The 24,332-nt window shown below is 39.2% G+C and overlaps 1 protein-coding gene across 1 annotated transcript in view; it reads left to right on the top strand.

Annotated features, from left to right (window-relative positions):
* The first annotated feature begins 2,613 nt into the window (after nucleotides 1-2,613).
* LOC122070269 (pre-mRNA-processing-splicing factor 8A) overlaps nucleotides 2,614-24,332 on the top strand; it is a 36,744-nt gene continuing 15,025 nt past the window's right edge. The window contains exons 1-12 of the mRNA XM_042634391.1: nucleotides 2,614-3,248; nucleotides 3,931-4,054; nucleotides 4,144-4,236; nucleotides 4,536-4,926; nucleotides 10,627-11,113; nucleotides 11,221-12,011; nucleotides 20,816-20,901; nucleotides 20,987-21,169; nucleotides 21,296-21,610; nucleotides 21,698-22,002; nucleotides 22,093-22,547; nucleotides 22,636-22,762. Of these exons, the coding sequence (XP_042490325.1) occupies nucleotides 3,013-3,248; nucleotides 3,931-4,054; nucleotides 4,144-4,236; nucleotides 4,536-4,926; nucleotides 10,627-11,113; nucleotides 11,221-12,011; nucleotides 20,816-20,901; nucleotides 20,987-21,169; nucleotides 21,296-21,610; nucleotides 21,698-22,002; nucleotides 22,093-22,547; nucleotides 22,636-22,762 (3,593 nt within the window). The 5' untranslated portion in view covers nucleotides 2,614-3,012. The remainder of the gene's footprint in view (nucleotides 3,249-3,930; nucleotides 4,055-4,143; nucleotides 4,237-4,535; nucleotides 4,927-10,626; nucleotides 11,114-11,220; nucleotides 12,012-20,815; nucleotides 20,902-20,986; nucleotides 21,170-21,295; nucleotides 21,611-21,697; nucleotides 22,003-22,092; nucleotides 22,548-22,635; nucleotides 22,763-24,332) is intronic.

Here is a 24,332-nt window from a genome sequence, read left to right as displayed (position 1 = left end):
AATTCTTTTGGGGCCATAGTCTTCCTCCTTAAAAAGAGCATGTTTACTTATAATGGTCTCTTGATCAATGGGGTCAAAGAAATAGTAACCAATCGTGCACTTAGGGTTAACTAAGAAATAGCATTTAGAAGTGCAAATTTCTAACTTAGCTGTCTATTGTTTGCCTACATATGGGTGAGATAACCCCAAACCCTAAAATGATTGAGGCTAGCCTTGCGCCCATACCACAACTGAAATGGGGTGTTAGGTACAGATTTAGATGGGAACCTATTCAAAATATAAATCACAGTTTCCAGAGCAAAACCCCAGAAGGATTAAGGTTGTTAATCCCAAGTTGATACTGAGAGGTGGGTTGAATAATGTTTATAAAATCCTTCTCGAAAATGTCTATTTGAAGATACCCTGTATTATGTTCAACACACAAAATCATATATTTGTCCACCTTGCACCACTTAGGCTTTAGTGCTCTCTATTATGGAGTGGGCCACGAAGAACTTATAAAGTCACTGTCCAAGAAGTACCTCACAGACATGTCTGATTTGTTGCAGTGCTGCCATAATTACGTAACGATGGATGAGAATATGACGACATGAAAGGTGATAGTGCAACCACCTCAGGAAAAGAAGAGGACGACAACATGCCCCAAGGAGAACAAGCGAGATTCAAAGAGGACGCGAGCGGCGAGTCTAGAACACCCGCTACTCCCTCAACTGGATCGGGTAAGATCTAAGGTGTACATCAACATCAAAGATAAAAACATTATTCGTTAATTGAGGCCAATGATGTCAAAACTGGAAGAACGTGACCTGAAGAGGTATTTCCAATTCCACAAAGACATCAGGTACCACACTGATGAGTGACAAGCCCTACAGAAGGAGTTAGAAGAATTCATAAAAGTAGGCTACGTCAAAGAGTACCTCAAAAACCCAGAGGCAGACTAATCAGTGCTAAATAGGGTTGGTTGTCCCGTCATATAGAACAAAAGCTAGTGTTTTAAACTTCTTAGGGAGGTCTGCCTTGACGGTGCATTCTCATAGAACCTGCTCGACCTATCTTGTTCATAATGATTTCTGATCTTAGAGATGGTATTCCATTGGCCCGTGCAGTAACAGGTGGTCCCTCGGGTGGAGTTAACCCAAATTGATGGAGGAACCTCCGGAACATATCATTTGTCTACAACACCTGAAGTTGTAAGTCATGTATCTACGCAGGTGGCGCATCAAGGTTCAATTGCCTAAGCAACGATGGCGGAGGTAGGGTTCCCCCTGCTGGTGGGACTTGAACACCAGCTGGTTAACGGTTCTCTCCCTGCATTGGCTGGGATGAACCTATGTTAGGCATCGGTGGAGGAGGATCCTCTCCACGTGGTAGTCCTCCCTAGCCCTCTTGACCGGTGGGATGGGGAGATATTGAACATCCACTGCGTAGCATAATTGGTCTTGAATTAATAGCTTGGCTAGTAAACGTTCCCACAAACGGCGCCAATTTGTTATGGCAAGAAAATCGTCCTAGGCTTCCTGCATGTCCTACACAGAGGAACTAACACAAGAGAGTAAGCTCAGGGTTTATCTGGCAAGAGACTCTCTAATGCTTAAGTTAGATCTCTCTGGAAACAGTAATTCCAATAAAGAATGGAAAAGTCTCGATCTCTATGAAGGGGGACTTACCTGGGTATTTATAATTGTGGAGTGGTGGTAGTGGAGAGTTCCAATTAGGCTAGTCTTCTAGCTCTGGTCGAAGTCTGCGTGTTGTAAGCATTATACATGGAGAGTGTGTATTTAGGAGATATCTCAGTTACATGAGCTCCCTAGATCCCCCTTGTAGCGGGAGATCTCCTTCCTTTTAGGGAAGATTTGGAGTCCTTATATCTTTTCTTATAAGAATTATACTTGGAGAGTGTGATTTGGGAGATATCGTTCCAAGACCTTTTGGTCCTGGACTTGCTTCGTCCCACTAGATCCACATGGCATGCTATCATTGGTGAATACTTTTTTCCATAACAATGAGCGACGAGCTTCTCAACTTCTATCTTTATTTTTTCATAAGATGGATTGATTGTGACCTAATATAGAACTGATCGAAGATAATCCAACTTGAGTATTCCATGATTTAAAACAATCTAGAAGCCCAACGAAGTGGTCGAAGGAGGGCGGGCACTCTCGCGTTTCAACTTTATATTGAAAATGAAAACAGGTTCTTTGAGCCACTAGAGGAGGGTATCCTAGCACCCTTTTTATCACTATCCTCATTTGGGATGATTTTTATGTCCTCCTACATATGAAATTGTTCCACTGCACCTCATTGATGCGCTGCTTTATACTGCATAGTGTTTGCTACTCTCCGTTTTTAGGATAGTTGTCAGGTATTGTGTATTTACACATCCTCTAAGACAAGCAAGTGAATGGGACCGTTGCATGCAAAACGGTTCATCAAATAAGGAAAGGCATCAGATTGGTAAATCGGCGGAATTGGAATGGAATCAGCCATGTCCGATCTGATATGCCCGATTCACCATCGAAAACCTAAAAAATCGCCGTGTTTTGGGACCGATTTTGGCCGATTCTAGGGTTTTTGGGACCGTAGGCCTGCGGTGAGAGCCAATTCACACACCGTCGAGACATATGTGCGAACGCGAACCCACTGTCAGTTTCCTCTCGCGTTCCCTTTCGGGAAATGAAAATCCTCTCTGTGGTCTCCGTAAAGACTTAAGAGGGGGTTGCTTGGAGTACCCCAGCTCAACTGATTGACATTTCGAAACCCTACGAACAATCGCCTGAGCTTCGAAAGTTTCTGCAGTACAGAGCTATAAAAGTTTCGCTCTAGGTCTGAATATCCAGACACTGTTTAATCGATTCGGAGTTTAGCGAAGTTTTGTAGATTATAAACAATCGCCAGAGCTTCGAAAGCTTCTGCAAGTACGGAGGATCTAAGGTTTTGTTCCAGGTCTGAAGAGATCTCCACTGGCTGTATAATCGTTTTGTATATTGCATAGGTCTTGTAGATTGAGGGACTATGTGGAATAACGGGCAAATGGCGCCTCCCGGCGCTGGGGCAGTACCTCCTCCCCCGGCAGTGCAACCGACTTACACAGTTCCGCCATCACCTGCGGAGGCGGAGGCACGCCTTGAAGAGAAGGCTCGGAAATGGATGCAGCTCAATTCGAAGCGTTATGGTGATAAGAGGAAGTTCGGGTTTGTAGAGACGCAGAAGGAGGATATGCCTCCCGAGCATGTCCGGAAGATTGTAAGGTGAGTTCAACTTTTCTACTCTCGTTCAAGTAGTAATTTGTTGTAGTTAATGATTCTCTAGCTTCCAAAGAAAGGACGTGGGGTTCTGTTTTTTTCTGCAACACTGTAATGTAGATACGGAACTTCTTTTTTTTTTTTTTTTTTCACTTTATGTTCGTGCCATATCCTTTCCGTGGGTGTCAATTGTCAAACGAGTATGGCATGCACCATTCTAGAACCCTTCACTCCGATTTGACTTCTTTAATTTCTTTTTGTTGTTCTTAAGCTTCACTTCAGACAGACAGGTTCCTTTCATCTTCTTTTTCTGCTACTTCACCTGGCTAAATTAAATTAAAAAAGATATAATCTTGAAGAACTATAAATGTGGTCCAAATGGCACATTCTGGGTTCTGTGGATTCCCCCCCCCTCCCAAGTTTCAGTCGGAGATTTAAGGATTCTGATTTCATCTCAATTATATCCTGGCAGTGTGACATGACCTGAGCATGCCCGCATAACTATTCAGGGGTTTTGGAATTCTTCCATTAGTTTATAGCATGGCAGTAAATGATAGTTGGCGAAGTTAGTGAAATTATTTTTCTTACTACTGTGGCTGCTTTGGATAATTGGATGTAGTCATGTAGTTTTTTTTTTTTTTTTGGTAGTAGTTATGTAGTTGATTGACTATATTGGTTTTCGTTACAGGGACCATGGAGACATGTCTTCAAAGAAATTTCGTCATGATAAACGTGTTTATCTTGGCGCTTTGAAGTTCATCCCACATGCAGTATACAAGCTTCTAGAGAATATGCCTATGCCGTGGGAGCAGGTATTTATCTGGATTGTTAATTGTTCTATTGCTTTATCTATGACAGACTGTTTTAGTTTTTGCTAGTTATCTGACAACATGTATGACAGGTCCGCAATGTGAAGGTTTTATATCATATTACTGGAGCAATCACATTTATCAATGAAATACCTTGGGTTGTTGAACCTATATATTTAGCTCAGGTATGCTCTCTCTTGTGACTTTCCACCATCTAATGCCTTCGATCTTTATTGAGAAGATATTTTAGACATAGTTGGGCAACGTATGTGATGCCTTTTGTGTGTTCATTAAAAATATTGAAGGCTCTGCTCTTGTATAGTGTGTCCCCAATATGGTGCTTTAACAGATGCTAAGACAGACTACACTTTGCTCTTAGGCCCTCCCCCTTTTGTGGTGTATACAAAACTTGATCTACTTCCTCAGTGGAACTTGTAAATATCAATATTTATGATTATTTATTTCTTATAATAAATCTGTATAGTGGGGTACAATGTGGATCATGATGCGAAGAGAGAAAAGGGATCGCCGGCACTTTAAAAGAATGCGGTTTCCACCATTTGATGATGAAGAACCTCCATTGGATTATGCAGACAATTTATTGGATGTGGATCCTTTGGAACCGATACAACTAGAGATGGATGAAGAAGAAGATTCTGCTGTTTACACTTGGTTTTATGATCACAAGCCTCTTGTGAAAACAAAACTCATCAATGGTCCCAGTTACAGGAGATGGCATTTGTCTCTGCCGATCATGGCTACTCTACACCGGCTTGCTGGGCAATTGCTTTCTGATTTGATTGACCGTAACTATTTTTACTTGTTCGACATGGAGTCATTCTTCACAGCAAAAGCATTAAACATGTGCATACCTGGTAAAATTCTGACATCTGCTGACCACTTTAAGATATATTATAGTAAAAGAAATTTAATCCTAATCTCCAATATATGGTCTCATGTTTTTGTTAGGACAGCTATTTTATTGCACCGTCAATCATGTAAAATCTGGGATTAGTTTCTTATAATATTTAGAACGAAAATGCTTGATACGTAATTCTGAGCTGCATATCATGGCTATGGATGATTTATGATGAAATGTTAGTATGATTTGCATTGTCTACTGATCTTTTCATGGTTGTTTTGTATACTAATTACCATAACTGTTAGATCATTTATCTGTTCCATTCCCTGTCCTACAGATTCTCATACACAATTTTTGTTTAAAGAACCCCATTTCCATTCCTAACCTCTATTTGTTCTGGGCTATTATGCTTTCTTTGGCATAATGGGAAAATTATGCCCCCTCCCCTGTACTTTGCTGAAATTACGTAAGGATCCAAACGTATGAAGGAATTATGTCCCCTCCCCTGGATTTTCTAAGTCCTACCATTAGGTCCAATCTGTTAGTCCCCATTAAATTGGGACTGTTAATTGATGACGTCACTTAATATCATAACATTTAAAGCCTAAAATGCCCTTCTTTACAGATAGAACTTACCTATATGCCCTTCGATTAAAACAAAACAAAAGAGGAAAAAGAGGGAAGATCGTCTTCTACCTATGCTATGTTATGATCATCGTCTTCAACCTCTGGTTTTCTTTAACCTTTGATTGACTCCGGTGAAAGTTGGTGAACTTGCTGGAAATTGGCATGACACCTTAAAATCTGAAACCATAGTTTCTGAAACTATAGCAACGAAAAGAAGAAAAACCAGCGGGCTATCGAGCCCTGAGAAGATGATCGGAGTGCGATCTCCAATGACCAAATTTACGGCGAAGGTTGGCGGTAGCACCGGGGCAGTGGCTTTTGGCTGTGAAATGAATGAAGTACAGAGATTTGTTGTGCTTGGCCAATTTATCTTGGACTGAAATGTTTCGGAAAGTCTTTTTAGATTGGCTTATAGATTAGAAAAAGGGTAATATCGACTTAAATTCAAGATGGGCAGAAGATGAAAGTTGCATAGGAAATAAGGGCTCTACATCTTTGAATCGTCACTCATCTTCTTTGCCTGATATTTAAGAGATGTTTTGTTATGGTAGATCATGGAGGCAACCTAAGTTAAGATTACCAGCTGTTTGTGGTTGGCTTCGGTTTTATCATGTGCAGTGAAATAAAGAAAGGATTTTTTTTCCTCTTACTCATGAACTGATTCATTCTAATTTTTTTGCATTGGTTTTGATGTCTCGATCTCTTCGTCCAAATTCCAATATGGACTCTCATGTCTGCAAGCGCTTACCTGGACTCATCCTATGAACTTTCTTCAAGGGATGGTTGGGTTAGGTTTCAGTATAAAAATTGGGGGAGAAATGTAGAATTTAGAGAGGGCTTTGGCTTTCCTGGGCTTGGTTAGGGTTTAGAATTGAGATGGAGAAAGAGAGGCTTGAGGCTTGGCTGGCATTTCGGCCATGGATTGGGGTTCCAGTGGCTATGCTTCAGGCTGAGAGAGAGAGAGAGGGGTAATATGGTCTTGTTAGGTTTAAAACTAACAGCATACTAACACGGTCATAGCTAAGGGAGGGGGTGTAATTCCTTCAAACGTTTGGATCCATATGTAATTTTGGCAAAGTACAGGGGAGGGCATAATTTTCCCTTTATATCTATGTTTATGACCTATTTATGATCATAAGTTATGTGCTATAAATAATAACTATTTGTTTTCTACTAGACATATTAAATTATATAATGAGAAATAGGTTTGGTATGCCTAAGTGTAGAATATATTATGTGACATTGAGACTTTTACTAAAGATGTGTAGGAAGTACATCTATATTTGAACATCACGATCCACACATCACTGGGTTCTACTCCAACGTACACAAAATAGGTCATGCCATTGGCAAAGTGATCAAGCAGTTATATGAAAAATAACATGATGTTAGGAATGCTAGTTAATCCATAACAATCTTTAATAATTTCATACCAAAGTTGAATGGAAAATAAGAAATACATGCCCATCAATAATGGTCTTTAACAAAACCATATCAAACGAATACATGATATTTAAAAAAACACAATAGACACAATAGTTTATCTTCAATACTGATAGGCTTCTTCAATTTGATCTGCAATTTGTTTTTGATATGCTTCCCATTGTTGTTGCTGTGTTCCACTTATCACATTTGCAATATTCGTGATGTCGTTATCTTTACTATTGCTATCTCTGTCTTCACGTTTTGTCATTGAACTCTCCCCTCAACTTTTCAAAAAGCCAATCTGATGCCACTTGTTTTCTAATAAAATTGAGTATGGCTACACATGCAAGCACAATCAAAATTTTGGCTTGAAACTATATGGAGCAATCATTTTTAAAATGGGAAAACGCTTCTTCAAGGTTCCAAATGATCGCTCAGTTACGTTCCTTAAAGACGAGTGTGTAAAATTCAATAGCTCTTATGCAGCTTTGGTTGTCTACGCCAAAAATTATGTTGATGATATCGAACATTTCTGAAAGGAGCTATATACCCAAGCATATGAGTATCTAGAATCAGCAATGTAGTATTTTCCAATTAAAACACATTTAAAATTTCAACATTGTCACTGACATAATTTTTTTAATAACAACAACAATAATTAGATGGCTTCCCATAATATTTGGTTGTGATGTGCTATACCTTCCCAACCATCTCGAAGGAAAGTGAAGCACGTGTCAAATGAACATGCACACACCTTTTTGGTATCTTCATTTTTTCTACCGGATCTATATGCTTCTTGTTTTACAAGTTGAATTGATGCATTTACATGTGTTCCATCTATTGCACCAATGCAATTGGCAAAGAATGGATAATACTTCCAACAAGATATGATCTGATGTGGTGTCTCCTCAAACGAGGGTGGTTGTACCATCTCTCTAGCAAAGGTTTGTAGCGCTTACAATACATTGTGGAAGTCCTAAATGCTGAGACATTTCTTAGATGACATCATTTCTAACATTATGAGCCATCACTAATATAGCCATTGACACCTGTTCCTCAACTGTTATATGCGTTGTATTTTTAACAAACTTTTTCTTTTAATGCAACCAACAACCTAGTGAAATGCTCTGTAGTTTATTGGTTGCGTTAAAAGAAAGAAGTTTGTTGACAAATACAAAGAATATAACAGTCGAGGAACAGGTGTCAATGGCTGTATTATCTGATGCACAGAAAAATTGAGAGTCCCCACTGTTAATGCTATCTGATTATTCAACTAGGTGGTCCAAGCCATATGAATACTAGATTTCATTTACCAAATAACTATTCTTAAAACTAACAGTCATCTGATCAAAATAGAGGAATACCATTCAATCAGAAGCATTCAGCTGACCGATGCTAGAGGAAAACAACATTAATCACTAAAAATGAACAACAAAAAAAGTCATTTGACTCATTTTAGATAACACAGTCCCACTCCTTGCAAAGAGTCATTTTTGCATCCTGTTTCTGTTCATTTGCTTCAAACATATGCTAAGCCAGCCACCTGTTACACTGTGCTAGCTGTAGGGAGTGCCAACAACCTGGGCACTGAAATTGGTACCTTTGACCCTGGCCAGCCCGACCCAAGCTGGATTGTGAAGACATGTAATATATACTATGAACCATTAGCATCTAACCTGGGACTTTGTGTTGTATTTGAACCCCATAATCAAACATTATCTGTTTTGAAGCCCAAGACTGGCTTCGTACAAGTCTTTCTGTGGTAGCATGTTCACTCAAACAAATGAGTGATATTAGTTCTTTATCTCTAGTTTATAAGATAGTATGCCGGTAATTATAAGCATGTTGCATTTTGGTGTTCTTGGAAGCATCAGAAGAACAATTAGTATATCTAGGAGGATCAAGGTGTTTGAAGCTTCTCTGGTACTGGTAATAAATCTTAAACAACTCACGTTGATTGGGCTGGGAGAGGCTGGTGAGTACTTGGAGATGAGCTATCGAGGTGTGGAAGAGGAGAGCTTCGAACTGTTGCCTTCAGGGTTTTGATTAGAGCCACAGGAAAGTCAACAAGTTTAGGGAATCTGAAGGGCTCACTAGTAAAGTGCAATCAAATCTCTCTCTCTCTCTCTACCCTCTTGAAAAATGTTCCTTAGCAAACTACCAGTAGGAATCTTCGATCAAGAAGCCAATTCATATGAAGTAGATGAAATTTTTGAAGAGATTTTATTTTAATAGGAAATAACAAATGATTCGGATTCCAAATGAGATATACCAAATGGTGGACAGAGATGGGAGTTTATAGGGGGAGAGAGAACCATACCTCAGAAACTAAAGTCTGTATGATGTTCTCCCTAATCCCTGAAACCAACCAGCAGAATGCTTTGCCTGAAACTGAAATGGAACAGTGGGGTGAGAGATAATAAGGGAGGAGGGGTAGAAAAGAGAGAATCGGGTGTGACATTAATATTTTCAGGACAAGAATATGTTAGAAAGCTTGCTAGTAAAACGATATTGAACAATATAAGTGAGACATCCATCAGAAGTTGCTAAAGAAAACCATATTAAACAGTACAAGTGAATACCTAAAAAATTGAAGCCTGGATTATGTTTTCCCTAATCCCCAAAACCAACCTGCACTTTGCATTCCCTGAAACCGAAATGGGAGAGAGGTACCTAAATTTAAGCCGAAGGTCTGGAAGTCTCGCTTTGCCAACGGATCTCTTGTGGAATAAAGGGTTTTCAATGAGGAAATGTTGGGGGATTTGTAATAATATTTGAAATTACTTCTTTACCCTTAGTTTTGAGCCATCAGAACATGTGCGTATATATATATATATATATCTCGTTCCCCAAATCCACACGTCTCTTCTTCAAACATTGAGTCTGTCCAAACTGAACCATTCACAAATCCCTTTTCAAATCAAGAACCATCTTCTGGTTTTGTTAACACCATTTTTAGTCAAAACTGGTATATCCACATTATTCTTGTGGTAAATGCCTCTTTCAAACTCTCTACCATTGCCCTCGTTGACTCAGGTGCCCAACTTATATATATATATATATATATATATATGAAGAGGGGGTGGGGATGAAATAAATCTCTTGGGGAAGAAATGGGTTTCAATGAGGAAATGTTGAGGAATTTATAAGCATATCTGAAATTACTTCTTTTACCCTTAGCCGACCCTATTAAGTTGGGATAAGGCTTTGTTGTTGTTGTTGTTGTTGTTGTTGTTGTTGTTTCTGTTGCTGTTTGCTGTTTGCTGTTGCTGTTGTTGTTACTTCTTTTACCCTTAGTGTTGAGCTGTTAGAATATCTGCTCATAAAGGTTTTAGCGCATAAATAGCAGTAAACTCTTTTTGCCATTAGATCATAAACACCTCCCCACCACTTATGAGTTTTAATTTGAATAAATAGAATTAAGGACTATAAATCGTACCAAAACCTACAGAAACAGAGATGTGTCAGATATACCTAAAAATAATTCATATGAAAGAGAGCCTTAGCTGGTATTTTCCAAATTAAAAAAATGCTGCAGAACTGAAAGGCATGATCATCTGTTGCATCTCTTACCAAAAAAAAGACCTCTGTTGCATCAACAAGCTCGAGATGTTGGCATGCATGAAGTCGAGCTAGATGTCACTTTATTTGTTTCTTGCAGGTGGCCCCAAGTTTGAGCCTTTGTATCGTGACATGGAGAAAGGAGATGAGGACTGGAATGAGTTCAATGATATAAACAAACTCATCATCCGTTCACCACTCAGGACAGAGTATAGAATTGCATTTCCTCATCTGTATAACAATAGGCCCAGAAAAGTAAAGCTTTGTGTATATCATACTCCCATGGTAATGTACATAAAGACGGAGGATCCTGATTTACCTGCATTTTATTATGATCCTTTGATACATCCGATAACCACTACCAACAAGGAGCGGCGAGAGAAGAAACTCTACGAGGACGAAGATGATGATGATTTTTGTCTGCCAGAAGGGGTCGAGCCTTTGCTTGAAAGTACTCAGCTTTATACGGATACTACGGCTGCTGGTATTTCACTGTTGTTTGCCTCTCGTCCTTTTAACATGAGATCTGGTCGAATGCGTAGGGCTGAAGATATACCACTTGTGTCAGAGTGGTACAAAGAGCACTGGTATGTGGCATAGATTTGCTGGATAAATGTATTATTTTTACCCCCTATTTATACACCATGTTTACGTAATCTCCTTTTGTTCTTTTTTCATCTTCTGCCTATTCCAGCCCTCCATCGTATCCTGTAAAAGTGCGTGTCAGCTACCAGAAACTATTGAAATGTTTTGTGCTTAATGAACTGCATCACAGACCTCCCAAGGCTCAGAAAAAGAAGCACTTGTTTCGGTCTCTCCAAGCTACAAAGTTTTTCCAAACCACAGAGCTAGATTGGGCTGAAGCTGGTCTACAAGTTTGTAAGCAAGGGTACAACATGCTGAATCTATTGATACACAGAAAGAATCTGAATTATCTCCATCTTGATTATAATTTTAATCTGAAACCTGTTAAGACTTTGACCACAAAGGAGCGCAAGAAGTCACGGTTTGGTAATGCTTTTCATCTATGCCGTGAAATCTTGAGATTGACAAAGCTTGTAGTAGATGCCAACATCCAATTCCGCTTGGGGAATGTTGATGCCTTTCAGTTGGCTGATGGTTTGCAGTATACTTTTTCACATGTTGGCCAGTTGACTGGTATGTACCGTTACAAATATAGGCTTATGCGGCAGATTAGAATGTGCAAAGACTTGAAGCACTTGATTTATTACCGCTTCAACACTGGTCCTGTGGGTAAGGGACCTGGATGTGGTTTCTGGGCTCCAATGTGGCGGGTGTGGTTGTTCTTCCTTCGTGGTATTGTGCCTCTGCTAGAGAGGTGGTTGGGAAACTTACTTGCACGTCAGTTTGAAGGGCGTCATTCAAAAGGAGTTGCGAAAACTGTCACCAAGCAACGTGTTGAAAGCCATTTTGACTTAGAACTTCGGGCTGCTGTGATGCATGATGTTCTTGATGCAATGCCAGGTGATTTCTTTACTTTAGATTCTTTCTTTGTGGTGTTCCGTTTTGCTCTGTTTTATGATTATTATTCTTATGCTTGTCATTATCATTGGAAGCCATATGGTCTTTATTGTTAGCATTGAAGCTAAGGGCCCGTTTGATAATGTTTCAAGAAATGCGTATCTGCTGTTTCTGTGTCCAGAAATTGCAGAAACATAACAAAAAACGTTTGATAAAACTGTTTCGTTTCACTTGTTTTTAGAAATAGAAATTGAAATTTCTACCTATTTATGGTTCAAAAAACGACCCAGGTGAAACAAGTTCTACTTGTTTTGCCGTTTCTGAAAACGACTCGTGGCCATTCTTTTGCTGGTTACTATCGACTTCTAGGAAAATGACTTATCAAACACCTTCAATTCCGTTTCTGTTTCTAGAAATGGAAATTTATGTTTCTGCCGTTTCTTGAAACAGAAACGGCAGAAACGTTATCAAACGGGCCCTAAGAAGATAGTAGGGAAAGCAAGCACTAAGAAATATAACAATAATATAAGGATTATTCATAAAAAAAAAATTTGAAAAAGAAAAAGAAATATAAGGATCTGTATAACAAATTGAGTTCAAAGGAAGGAGAAAAAGATATCTATAAACTAGCTAAAATGAGGGAAAGGAAAAGTTGAGATTTCAACTAAGGCAACCCACGGGCCACAGGCGGGCTGGTTGGGAAGGGGTGATTACCGGAGAAAGGAATCTCTGAGAGAGAGAGAGAGATTCGTATACCTTTCGTCAAGACGAATGAGTGGCTGTGAAGCATGCTTTGGAGGAGCTTGACCATTCCTTGAATCAGTCTAATCAGAAAAGGGAGGGCCCTCTGTCTAGACTGCATCTTGGGAGTTTGAACACCATCCCATTTCAACTCGAAATAAAACCTTGTCAAAGGTATCACAAGATGGGACTAATGAATGAACTCAAGAATGTAGAATGGTCAATGTTGCTAAGTAGCGAAGCTGTAATCTTTTGTCTCATCTCACAGCTTAGCTACCCTCCGGAACTGTAAGTGAAGGAGTTGGAGGGGAACTTAGGTGACAAGGGCCCTAGGCGTGCATGATTGACTATTCGCAACACGACAATGATAATTTTATATGATTATGTTTTATATGTAACATATAAGCCGTATCTTCTTCCTTTTTTACCCGGTAACTCATATAAACCATGTCAATGCAATATAGTATAATTTCTGGTGATTGTTTCCTTGCTTTGAGAGATGTCTTAGAAGATATTTTGTGGGTCCATAGCCAGATTGCATGGTGGAGGATAGGAGCTTCTGTTAAAATCTTTCTACACCCTTCTCTACTTACTATTTTTGTTACTTTCTAGTTCTTTGTAACAACACTAGTTAATTAGCAGTTTCTATTTTCTTTGCGTTCTTATTTATTACTTTTTATTTCATGTTGGGAGAAGATCTTTTGGTATTTGGTGGCCTATGGCTTGCGTATGAGGGTTTCTATTTTGTTATATTGTTGCTTTATGATAAATACAAAAAGGCAGAACGTCCATGCCAGTTTTGGCTGTTGAGATAAGAATGCTTTTAGGGGTCGTTGCTTGGAGCAATGGCAAAGGGCTCTTTCCGCCAGCACAGTGGTGCGGGTTCGAGTCTTGGGAACCAGTTTCTCCGTAAAGGTGGTAAGGCTGTCTACCTATATACCCTCCCAGAACCTTGCTTAAGTGTGGGAAGCCTTTGTGCACTGGGTAACGGCCTTTTTAGATAAGAATGCTTTTGTGACTGTGTGCTCCTATGGTGGAGTAGTAGAAGCCCTATTGTGGTCAAGCAATAGGTTGGTGGTTGGTGAAGCAGTGGTCATATCCCCTTTCCCCTATTCCCCTATCTTTATCATCTACTTCCTTATCTCCTTCATCCCTATCCTGCAATACTCCAGCATATCCCCCTTCATTGTTGTGGCTCAAATCCAGGTGACGGCAGTAGTGATTTCATGTTTATTTGATTCTTTGTTACTGCCCTGTAACCTCTAATTAATTCTGGTATTTTCCACTCCTGTTAGTGCCTGTGATAGGTCTGTTGAAGCAATGTCTGTTAAATGTCAGTCTTGATTTCTGAATGTAATGATATTCTGAAATGCTGTTCCTCCCTCTCTCCAGTCCCTTCGATCCAAGTTTGGAATCAATAGACTGCGGGATTGAAAGTAGCATTAGATTTTCCATCACTTTCTAATTTCTGTTTCTTAAATTTCTATTTCTGTTCCTGACTGTTTCTCTGAATCTGTCCATTGGTTGAACCTAAAATTTTAAACACATAATCAACCCATAAATACATCCCTTTAATTGTGTTAACTGATGTGAATTCGGGTTCCAAAACGAGAATCAGATCACTAATGGGTCCACAGGAGTGATAGATAGCTCAAATCCATGGTTGAGTGGCAATCTTGTAATTTCTCAGCACAATTAGAACCCTTGTGAAAAGGATTAAAATAGTCTGGGGTAAACAGTAATTTTAGTTTGAAAAAACTGGGGTTATCTGTAAATTAACTGAAGAGGAGATGAAATGTAATTATTCTATGGACAGGAGGGCTTTTATGAAAATACCAGAAATTATGCCTTTATCAACAAATAAGAAGAGGGTTTCTTCAACCTTCAGAAATCGAACCAGAGGTGGATGTCTCTGAGCTCCAGGTGATGAAATTCAACTATCAAACACCCAACCAGGCTAAAACTGGAAGATCAAGTTCGTAAATTTCGTCCTTGTCAGATGCAAGCATTAATCATACCAGGAAGTCAGGTTTGAGGTTGGGGAAGGCTCTTGCAACTGAAATTGGCGGTAGTTAGGGTTTCATCCCAATGCAGATCTGGTTTTGATTTCTCACACAGCAGGAGGATCCCTTGGTGAAGACGCCTTCAGATTAGAATAGCCTGCCGTGGAGCATCTAATACCCGAGAGCATGGTTCAAGAACTCGAGCGATACCGTCGAAATTTCCCACGTTTCGATAGTTTCCTATGACTCTAATACCATATAGCCTGTGACTTTTAAAAGTCACTAGTTTCAACAGATATAGACCAAACTTCTCACATTTTCACCGAAATGTGAGAAATTTCGAGTGGACCAATGGGTTCGACCCTTTGGGTGGAACCAACCTTTATAAAACATGCTTAAATGGGAAACCAAGTGTTTTCATTTCAAAATTTCGACCCTCCCCCCATATTTTCTCCTCTGTGAAGTGGAAAACTTGGGAAAACACTCGAGATTTCCCCATTGTGCCCAAAAAACTTCAATCTAAGCTTGGATCTTGACTTTTGAGTATTGAGTGTGTTGAATGTTGAGACTTGAGACTTGAGAGATAACCCACAATTATGTAATATTATTGTTTATTTTGGATCCTTTGCATTACGTTTTGTTTGTTTTAAACTATCCATGTGTTTCGCAATTATGTACTTATGCAGATTGTAGACTACATATAATGTAGACTATGTACTTATGTAGTATAGTTTCAGTCAACAAATCAACGTACATTAGCAAACTTTGGTTCACACTACAAGTATGACTTTAGGTGTTTTTCCATGAAACTAATTATGTGAATGTGTTAGAACAACACATTCACACCACAAGTATGACTTTAGGTGTTTTTCCATAAAACTAATTATGTGAATGTTTCTCCTATTTTAGAAATGTCTAAAACAGGAGGTACACAAAAAATCAGGCAAAAAAAAAAAAAAAAAAAACCACATTTTGGGGTTTGAAACCAAAGTTTCCACCCAACCGAGAAAAATTCCTTGGTTTCCTAATTTCCAAGAATTTCGACCAAAATTTTGGTCTCCCCAAGGGTCGAAACCCGATACCTTGAACCTTTACTTGAGACAAAGAGAGAAAAGCTCATGCTGGAATTTGACTACAACCCAATCGCCAGAGGGTTTCCTTAGTCTAGATGTCAAGCAAATTGCTCGCTTTTTTTGGAAGGATATATTGACTCTGGCGGTATCAGGGGGAAGACTATGCTCAGTAGCATTGAGGTTCAACTCAAGAACCCGACCAACACAAGAGACAACACATCTGACACATTCAGGTGTGAGGCAATCAGGTGGGATCTTGTGGTCTTGCATCCAAAGAGGGATGAATTCCAATTCTTTGAAAGATCTCTCAGTGTCAATATCGAAGAGCCCAAGCTGGATCAACGACTTGTTGAACCACGATGGTGCCAAGGAGAGGATTCGGTTCCTTTCAGATTCTGAAGAAAATCCAGATAGAGAAACCCTTGATTGAAACAACATATGAAGGTAGGCCCAAGAGGGAACCATAGTGAGGCCAAAAAGTCACACAATCGATCTTTGCGAGGCTCAGGGTAAGCGATGGCAGTTCCAAAAAGGGAAAGAGGGGATGCGATGCAAGGTTTGGTTAAAGGGTCTGTCGAGTGGTCCACACTGGGAATACCCTAGAAGGTCCTGGCATGAGAGTCACAAGTAAGGGGTTTGGAGGTTAAGAGCATGAGGGGGTTGGAAGACACATGGACAGTAGATTCAATGAGGCGAAGGGCAGGAGCCGCAGGAGATGTTGAGGATGGCGGTGAAGAAGTGGGTTCCATGAGAGTTGCAGTGAAAAGTGGAAGCTAGGTGTTAGGTGAGGACGAAAAGGAGAAACAAAAAAGAAGAGGAAAAGGGTGGTTGAAAAGACCAAGAAAAATAATCAGGGGAGAGGGGAAAAGATAAACCTTTATTAGATAATGGGCTGATAGTAGAGTGGGCAGATTCTGATTCACCGATCATCATTGCTAACAGCTCAGTCATAGGGATGCTCACTGGAGTAGTGGGGAATTAGGAAGGGTAGATGAATCGCAGACCAGGTATATGGAGAGAGACTCAGAGAAAAAAGAGAAGGGGGGGGGGAGAGAGGAGAGAGAGAGAGAGAGGGGATAGTTCAAGGGAAGGGAAGAGACATCGTGGGTTAAGGGAGTTTTACAGAAAGCATAGCCTCTGGGTTCGTTTTTCTGTCTATTGGCTAAATATGTTGTTTAATAAGATTAAGAGCACAAGAATAATGCTAGATAAATGGAGGAGAAGCATTGTGGTTTTTATTTATATTAAAAAGAGGTTATATATTTATATTCAAAGCTGTAATAACTATAGAGGAATTGAAGCAGAACGTGGGTCAAAATACCCTATTCGGTCCGCTGTAGGCCCATCCAAATATCAAATACCCAAGTTACAAAAAATGAAGGACAAATCTGTAATTTATCACAAGCTCTTAAAGGGGAGTGGCAAACTTGTCATAACTCCGAAATTGGTTGAGTCTAATTCGGTAGTTCAACAAGAAAGATATGATGGAAATATGAATCACTGCAACATTAAAGGAGTAAGGAAAAATAACTCTTCTTCTTCCTCCTTTGGTGAACCAGGAACCAGTGGAAGAAGGTTCGTTGCAGGTGGAGGAACTACCCCGTTAAGGGATCGATTGAACCCAGATTTTGTTGATAACTTTCCCACTCTCAGCCCTCTTGAATCCCTCATTCAAATAGGTTCAATATCCTATCAATAAGCTGGAAGGAATTTCTGAAACCAGATCAAATGGACAACACTGTTGCAGATTCCTTCAAAGGGTTGTATCTCACCACACACATGAGATGCAGATGCCAAACTCTCGAGGTTAAGTTGCCCTCAGGTAAGGATTATACATACCAAATTTCAGCCAGAAAAGTTGAGGATTGAGGGAGCTTGATTCGACTGTGGAGGGCTGTGCAAGTATCGTGCAAACAGTGCAGGAACAGTAATATAAAACAAATAGATTGGAAGAGCAGGGAAGAAGGAAAAAAATTTCACAAGGGGAGGGAGGGAAGAGAAAGAAGAGATGAGAGAGAGAGAAGAGATAGATCACTCAAGAGGGGTGGAAGGAAGCTCGCACCAGCATGCCACTCCAGACACAATTCAATACTCAATTCATTCTTTAAATCTACCCATTGACTTGGGTTATAAGCATAATTATAAAAACGAGATTACAAGTTCCCTAATTGAAGTTAACTGAAATAGAAATAAAATCTCCTAATTATCTAACCTAACCTGTGTGGAATCAAACTCTAACATTAAAAATGGAATAAAACTCTAGCCTAACTGAAAAATTACAAGATTCTAAATTAGTAAAAAGTAAACAATTAATATTCTACTAGACCAAAGACCCAAATCTGGATCCGGTTCATGGTCTAGGTTCCCAACCGGGTTCGACTTGATCCATGGAAGCGTTCTTGCATCAGGAATAAAACTTATGAATCATACTATGAAAATATGGGTGAGAGTAATTGAAACCTGCCTAAGACAAGAAACTGATATTGTGGATAACCAATTTGATTTTATGCCGTGAAGATCAACCATAGAAGCTATTTATTTGTGTAAGAGATTAATGGAAACATTTAGAGAATGTAAGAAGGATCTTTGTATGGTCTTTATTGACTTAGAAAAAGCTTATGATAAGATCCCTACAGAGTTAATTTGGCAAATATTGGAAAAGAGAAGTGTTTTGAGTCTTTTGACTTTCGAGTAAATATGTGGACATAGTTAAAGACATGTACAATGATGTAGTGACTAGTGTAAGAACTGTTGGGTGAGGAGGGTAGTGAATTTCTAATATAATTGGATTACATCAAGGATCAACCTTAAGCCCATATTTGTTTGTGCTAATCATAGACGAGTTGACTAGAGACATTTAAGATCAGGTCCCTTGGTGTATGATTTTTGCTGATGATATTATCGACGTAATTCAAGAGAACAAGAAGGGCAGCAGCAAACTGGACCAAGAATGTACTGATATGTGTTAGTTTTGAGTGCCCAATGGGTTGTATGGGCCATGGGCTTTATATTTTTGGGTTTACTTTTGTTATGGGCCAATTCTATAAGCCCAAATATTGGGGATTCAAGTCCTATACGAGATTAATTAGTTATTTTCTGTTTCTTAGTCGTTAAGAATTCTAGGGTCTTCTAATTAAGTCTTGGTAACCAGTTTTGGAGTATGGAGCAAGGAATCGATCAACCTTCTTCTAGAAGACTTGTTGAAGTCTTAAGTTTCCTTTTTTGACTTTTTATTTTTCTAATTAAGTTGAGTTTAGGAAAGTTTTAGATAGGAAGTAGTTTCCTTTTTTTTTTTTTTTTTTTTTTTTTTCTTCTTCCCTTTTGTAAGGCTTTAGCTCAGCCTATGTAAAGCCAACCATCATAAGGTGTTGAACCAAGTTTTGAGATTAATAAAATTGAAGTTATTCTTCATGGCTGAGAGAGTCAGCTGAGGGGTGGGATGCCTAAAACTATGAGAGGGTTAGAGGCCCAAGGGTGAGATGCCCTAAACTATGAGTGGGTGAGAGGCTTGAGGCTCGATCCAACTCTAGCCTTCTACCTACCTTCTATTTTGTTTCCTTTTATTGAGAATCTATTACAGTTAGCATTCTATTCTGAAATTTATTGTTCCGTTGAGGACTGTTCGAAGAGGTGATTTAATTGCTGGATATCGGTATATCGACGGTCCTTCTATAAAGTTGGTTATTAGTTGAACTAGCTCCTGCATTAATTGTTGTGGTGGATTAAACGAAAGTAGGGATAAATGCAAAGTTGGAATTATGGAGATCAATTTTAAAATCAAAAGGTTTTAAGACAAGTAGAACAAAAACAATGTGTGATTTTAGTAACAAGAACTGAAAGGGAGGTGGTGAAAATTGATGATATAGGGAGATACTGCAAAATGAAAGTTTTAGGTACCTAGGTTCAAATCATAAATAAAGAAAGAGAAAGAAAGGATGATGTTGGACAAATATTAGAATAGGGTGGATGAGGTGGAGGGGTGCATCTGGATTGTTGTCTGATCAACTTTCCTTTAAAACTCAAGGAAAGATTTATAGGACAAATATACTTCCAGCTATAATGTATGGAGCTGCATGTTGGGCAGTGGAGAAACAACATATAAACAAACTTAGTGTAGCTGAAATGAGGATGTATAGATGGATAAGTGGTAAGACTAAAAAAAGATAAAATGAGGAATGGACAAATTGGATCTAATTTAGGAGAAGCTCTAATACATGGTAACTTGTGAGAAAGTTGTTTAAGGTGGCCTGGAGGCCCTGGACTTTCTGCGGGGGCCTTTGAATGCTCCAAGTATTGAGGGGTGATTTGATTAGATTGAAGGAGCTAAAATAGCCAGGGGTAAGCAGAAAATGACTCTATGAGAAGTGAGGAAAAATATGCATAGCTTAAGACTAGTTACTAGTATTGTTTTGAAGAGAGCTTACTGGAGAAAAAGGATCTATGTTGCCGACCCCGTTAGTTGGGATTAGGCTGAGTTGAATCATCATCAGAATGACAGAACCAGGGGTTGCTTCGAGAAACCCTTTCTTTCTCGTCCACTTGGGGGGGGGGGTTGCGGACACACCTGTGTGGATTACAGGTAACGGTTACAAAATGGTGGGGAAGTTAACAGTACATGACGACATTCAGGGATGGATGTAGGCCCGTCAGGCAGGGATAATCAACATGACCCAGCAAGTGGAGGCTTGGAAGCCAGAGTGTGCTAGCACGCAACTTTTTAGCGCGCTCATGCGCAACGGTGGTCTACGATAAGCTAGCTTTCAAGGAGAAATCAAATTACTGCGCTAACGCGCTGGCTAGGAGCCTCATCGGAGCCACCAGGACCAGGCAGAAAAGGAAAAGAAATCTTAAAAAGCTTGAGCCAAATCCATAGGGAGTCGTAACTGATGAGCGGATGAACTAGGATTCATAAATATTATTATTATTATTATTATGATCATCATCTTTCTTGACCCTTCTTTAACAAACTCTGAAAAATATTACCTTGCAGAGGGCATTAAGCAAAACAAGGCAAGGACCATATTGCAGCATCTCAGTGAAGCATGGCGGTGTTGGAAAGCAAACATTCCTTGGAAGGTACAGTCTTAGGTTTTTGCTGATTGTTTGTTTTTTCCTATGACCCCTTTTTTTATATTGTTGTCTCTCACTAAAAAAATTTCAGGTCCCTGGTCTGCCGGTTCCCATTGAAAACATGATTCTTCGTTATGTTAAGTCAAAAGCTGACTGGTGGACAAATGTTGCTCATTATAACCGTGAACGTATAAGAAGGGGAGCAACAGTTGATAAGACGGTTTGCCGGAAAAATCTTGGAAGATTGACGCGCTTGTGGTTGAAGGCAGAACAGGTTTGTGGTTTTTTTTTTTTTTTTTTGGTATCATATAGCAATGTAATGGTTCACCATAGATCCAGGTAGCGCTTTATTTGGTCCCTTTTGCATCTTGTATTTATTTATTTATTTTTATTTTATTAGGAACGACAACACAATTATTTGAAGGATGGTCCATATGTCACACCAGAAGAAGCTGTGGCTATTTACACCACCACTGTGCATTGGTTGGAATCGAGAAAGTTTTCTCCCATTCCCTTTCCTCCATTGTCTTACAAGCATGATACAAAGCTTCTTATCCTTGCACTTGAGAGGCTTAAAGAATCTTATAGCGTGGCTGTGAGATTAAATCAGCTACAAAGGGAAGAGCTGGGGCTCATTGAACAAGCATATGATAATCCACATGAGGCATTATCACGAATAAAGCGTCACCTTCTAACACAGAGAGCATTCAAGGAGGTAAATACTTTGTTTCCAATAATTAATAACTTTCAATGACTCATTGCTGGATTTTATGAATTTAAATGGCACATATTTATTTTGCAGGTTGGTATTGAGTTTATGGATCTGTATAGTTATTTGATACCTGTTTATGAAATTGAGCCTCTTGAGAAGATCACAGATGCATACCTTGACCAATATCTATGGTATGAAGGAGACAAGCGCCATCTCTTCCCCAATTGGATTAAGCCTGCAGATTCAGAGCCACCTCCGCTTTTGGTGTATAAATGGTGCCAAGGTATAAATAATTTGCAAGGTATATGGGACACAAGTGAGGGACAATGTGTTGTGATGCTTCAGACGAAGTTTGAGAAGTTCTTTGAGAAAATTGACCTCACAATGCTAAACAGGTTTGCACTTGTATTTGTTGTTTCACTGGTGCAGTCCATTGAATCTTGATTTTGGTTAGGTGTTGACAGTTGTATGTGATGATTTTGCAGACTTCTCCGATTGGTTCTTGACCACAACATTGCAGATTATGTGACTGCTAAAAACAATGTTGTGTTGTCTTACAAGGATATGAGTCACACAAATTCGTATGGCTTAATTCGGGGTCTGCAGTTTGCATCGTTTGTTGTCCAGTATTATGGATTGGTCCTTGATCTGTTGCTTCTTGGTTTGACTCGAGCCAGTGAAATTGCTGGACCCCCACAGATGCCAAATGAGTTCATTACATATTGGGATACCAAAGTGGAAACAAGGCACCCAATTCGGTTGTACTCTCGGTACATAGACAAAGTGCACATATTGTTCCGCTTCACTCATGAAGAGGCACGGGACCTTATCCAGAGATACCTCACAGAACATCCAGACCCGAATAATGAGAATATGGTTGGATATAACAATAAAAAATGTTGGCCAAGAGATGCAAGAATGAGGCTTATGAAACATGATGGTACTCGCTCTCTCCACCTCTCTAATCTTTTTACTGTGGATGATTTTCATGAGAAGTGTGTCATATTGATCTTTCGATATTCTTTCAGTGAACCTTGGGAGAAGTGTTTTCTGGGACATGAAGAACCGACTTCCTCGGAGTATCACGACATTAGAGTGGGAGAACAGTTTCGTTTCTGTTTATAGCAAGGACAATCCAAACTTGCTTTTCAGCATGTATGTATTTTCTATGAACCCACTTCCTGTTCGGTCTGTACATTATTACTTCATTTGTTGAGATGTGAGTCAGTGAACCAGTTAGTGTATTTTTTCTTTTGAGCTAACTACATAATTTTTTTCTAGGCATGTTTGAAAACTTTGAAGGTTCTGTTGATTCATGATGTATATAAATCATGTGGTTGGTAATATTCACTTGAACCATCCTCACCTTTACCAATTTCCATCATGCTCAAAGGAGTTGAAGGCATGTTGACTTTGACCTGATTCAACCTATTGGGAGGAAACCAGTGAGTAGGATTTGAAAGGAGCAGTAATAAGTCATGATACATGTGACAAAGAGCACTTTGATTATCTTAGCTTTTAAGTGGTGAGGCAAGACTTATTGGGTGGTTCTTGAAATTCAAGGTTTTTTGAATAAATAAATGATTTGGCTTAGGATCTATGGTAATGAAGAAAAATCAAGAATCTGATTTAAAAATGAAAGATTACTGAAGAGCAGAATCTGACATGAGAAATTATGAAGAAGTTGAGATAGTAATTATAGATTTTATCAACTCATTAATCTACTGGCTAAGAGCCAATTATGTTTGTATGCACTGAGCAAGAATGAATAGAATAATTTATAAATTCCATGGAAACTACCGGAATTCATATACTGACTTAAAGCTCTAAATATGATAAGAAAAGTAACCAATATTTTGAAAGAGTCAATAAAAGCAGCAGAATGTGAACCCAATGATGCAGGGAAGGAGTATCTTACATACTCCCACAAGAAGAAAAGAGGCCAGCAACAGGCCCAACTGAAGGCCTAGCTCAGCTAGGTGTTTTCCGGCCCATTCGTGGGGTTAGTCCAGCCCATCTGTGGGCTCAATAATTAGGTATTTAAGTTTTCCTAGTTGAACTATGTTTCATTTTTAAGTTATTCTTGTAATTTGAAATAGGAATATTTCATAGTTGGACTAGGATCTGATTTCCTACTCAGATTAGGAGTAGATTTAATTCTATACCTATATAAACTTGTAGAGCCAAGAGCTTCATATGTTGGATGTTTAATTGAAGTTTGCTTTTCTGTGACTACTGTGAGATTCAGCCATGGCGTGAAGCTTTTGGAAAGAGGGAGTCTGATCCTGTTTGGTGGGATACCATATCTATCTTTCTTATTTGTTTCATGCTCTGTTTTCTCTGTAAATCAGTTACCGTTTTGAATCCCCTTTCCATCGATATTGCTGTGCTTGATTCCTCCACTGATTTAGTTTAGATTTTCAATCATCCATGAACTATTATCAATATTAACCTGTCCTTGCTGAATTATACAGTAGAAATCTGATTAGAACAACCTGAGGCACCCCAGTTCTTCTGTCAGTTTGGTTTTGCACCTGAGAATGGTTTTTGTAATCAGATCCAGCTGAAACTTGGTGGCATTCAAGGCCACCCTATTACTGATATTCGACCAGGATTTTATCCTGACCTGAGTTCTTATTAGAGAGTTATTAAAATCTCCTGTTCAGCAACTATTCCATCTCAGATTTGAAGAAACCCAAATTACTTTTAATCCAGCTGCTGGAAT

This window comes from Macadamia integrifolia, unplaced genomic scaffold (assembly GCF_013358625.1).
Source record: "Macadamia integrifolia cultivar HAES 741 unplaced genomic scaffold, SCU_Mint_v3 scaffold869, whole genome shotgun sequence".
Lineage (NCBI taxonomy): Eukaryota > Viridiplantae > Streptophyta > Magnoliopsida > Proteales > Proteaceae > Macadamia > Macadamia integrifolia.
Note: the sequence above shows the minus strand (reverse complement) of the source record. Positions and strands in the feature narration are given on the sequence as shown.